The sequence below is a fragment of the Hyla sarda genome, chromosome 3 (genome assembly GCF_029499605.1).
Source record: "Hyla sarda isolate aHylSar1 chromosome 3, aHylSar1.hap1, whole genome shotgun sequence".
In the NCBI taxonomy this organism is placed as follows: domain Eukaryota; kingdom Metazoa; phylum Chordata; class Amphibia; order Anura; family Hylidae; genus Hyla; species Hyla sarda.
In genome coordinates this window covers 83,911,013-83,912,120 of record NC_079191.1, presented here as the reverse complement: position 1 = coordinate 83,912,120, position 1,108 = coordinate 83,911,013, and the positions used below count along the sequence as shown (strand labels likewise).

The 1,108-nt window shown below is 37.4% G+C and overlaps 1 protein-coding gene across 1 annotated transcript in view; it reads left to right on the top strand.

Annotated features, from left to right (window-relative positions):
- RNF7 (ring finger protein 7) overlaps positions 1 to 813 on the top strand; it is a 15,588-nt gene extending 14,775 nt beyond the window's left edge. Inside the window, exon 3 of the mRNA XM_056564467.1 lies at positions 498 to 813. Within this exon, the coding sequence (XP_056420442.1) occupies positions 498 to 616 (119 nt within the window). The 3' untranslated portion in view covers positions 617 to 813. The remainder of the gene's footprint in view (positions 1 to 497) is intronic.
- The last annotated feature ends 295 nt before the right edge of the window (positions 814 to 1,108 follow it).

The following is a 1,108-nucleotide window of genomic DNA, read 5'->3' as shown; positions in this document are numbered from 1 at the left end:
ACCTCACTACTACATCTATTTACTGGTATTTAATGATCTCGGATCTAATGGGTCTAGAATATAGCCAAAGTTTTCTTTTTAAATTTTTTTGTTTTTTGTTTTTTTAATCCAGTTGACCTGTTTAGTGATAGTTGTGAACCTGCCAAGTAAATGTTAGTATTTCTTAGTGGTATTGTTCCTTACAATAACCCCCAGAACTTGTTTGTTGCTGCTTTCTTTCCTCTCTTGGAGGAGATGGCTTCCTTGGTGGTTGACGTGTGGTAAAGATCTGCTCAGACCTCTTCTTCTCTAATGTATTCTTTATATACACTGTACTTTTATATTGCTGTGGTGTGTTTTTTTTTTTTATTTTATTTTTTTTTTTCTTTTATTTTTTTTTCTTTCTTGTATTAAAGTCATTGACTTTCTAAAGCAGTCACAAAGTGTAAACCAGTCCTGCGTGCCCTGCACCGTTTGTATGACCAATCATGCCAACACTGTGCTCTGTTCTCTTACAGTGGTATGGGGAGAATGTAATCACTCATTCCACAACTGCTGCATGTCCCTGTGGGTGAAGCAGAACAACCGGTGCCCACTGTGCCAACAGGACTGGGTGGTGCAAAGAATAGGAAAATAACCCGTTTGCGTCCTGTCCGTCATCCAGACACATCGAAATGCTCGTATACAGTTCTGATGTACAGATCGTAGTGCTCAACGTGAGTGACTGGTAATATTTAAGAATACACTAGCTGAGGATGGAAGCAAAGGGACCCCCTTGTGAATCTGCAGCAGATCTGACTAGACTTGGTGTTCAATAAAGTTAACCTACCTTTTTGTGTTACTTTTTCCTTTTGAATTGTGGAATGAATTATTCTTTTTATTTTTTTTCAAGGGTTTTCATGTTTGTTATTTTCGTCAGACATCAGAGTTAACCAGATCTGTAAGCTGAATATATTGTGCTAAGTCGGTCATTACAGAATACAAGCAGAATAATAGTTATGAGAGGACACACGCTGCTGCTGTAGTCTCTATTAAAATAGGAGCTAAACATGTCTTGCATAAATAATTATAGATCTTCCTGCAGAAGGAACCAGTCACATATAAAGTCCTGATGTGTTTTTTATATAGA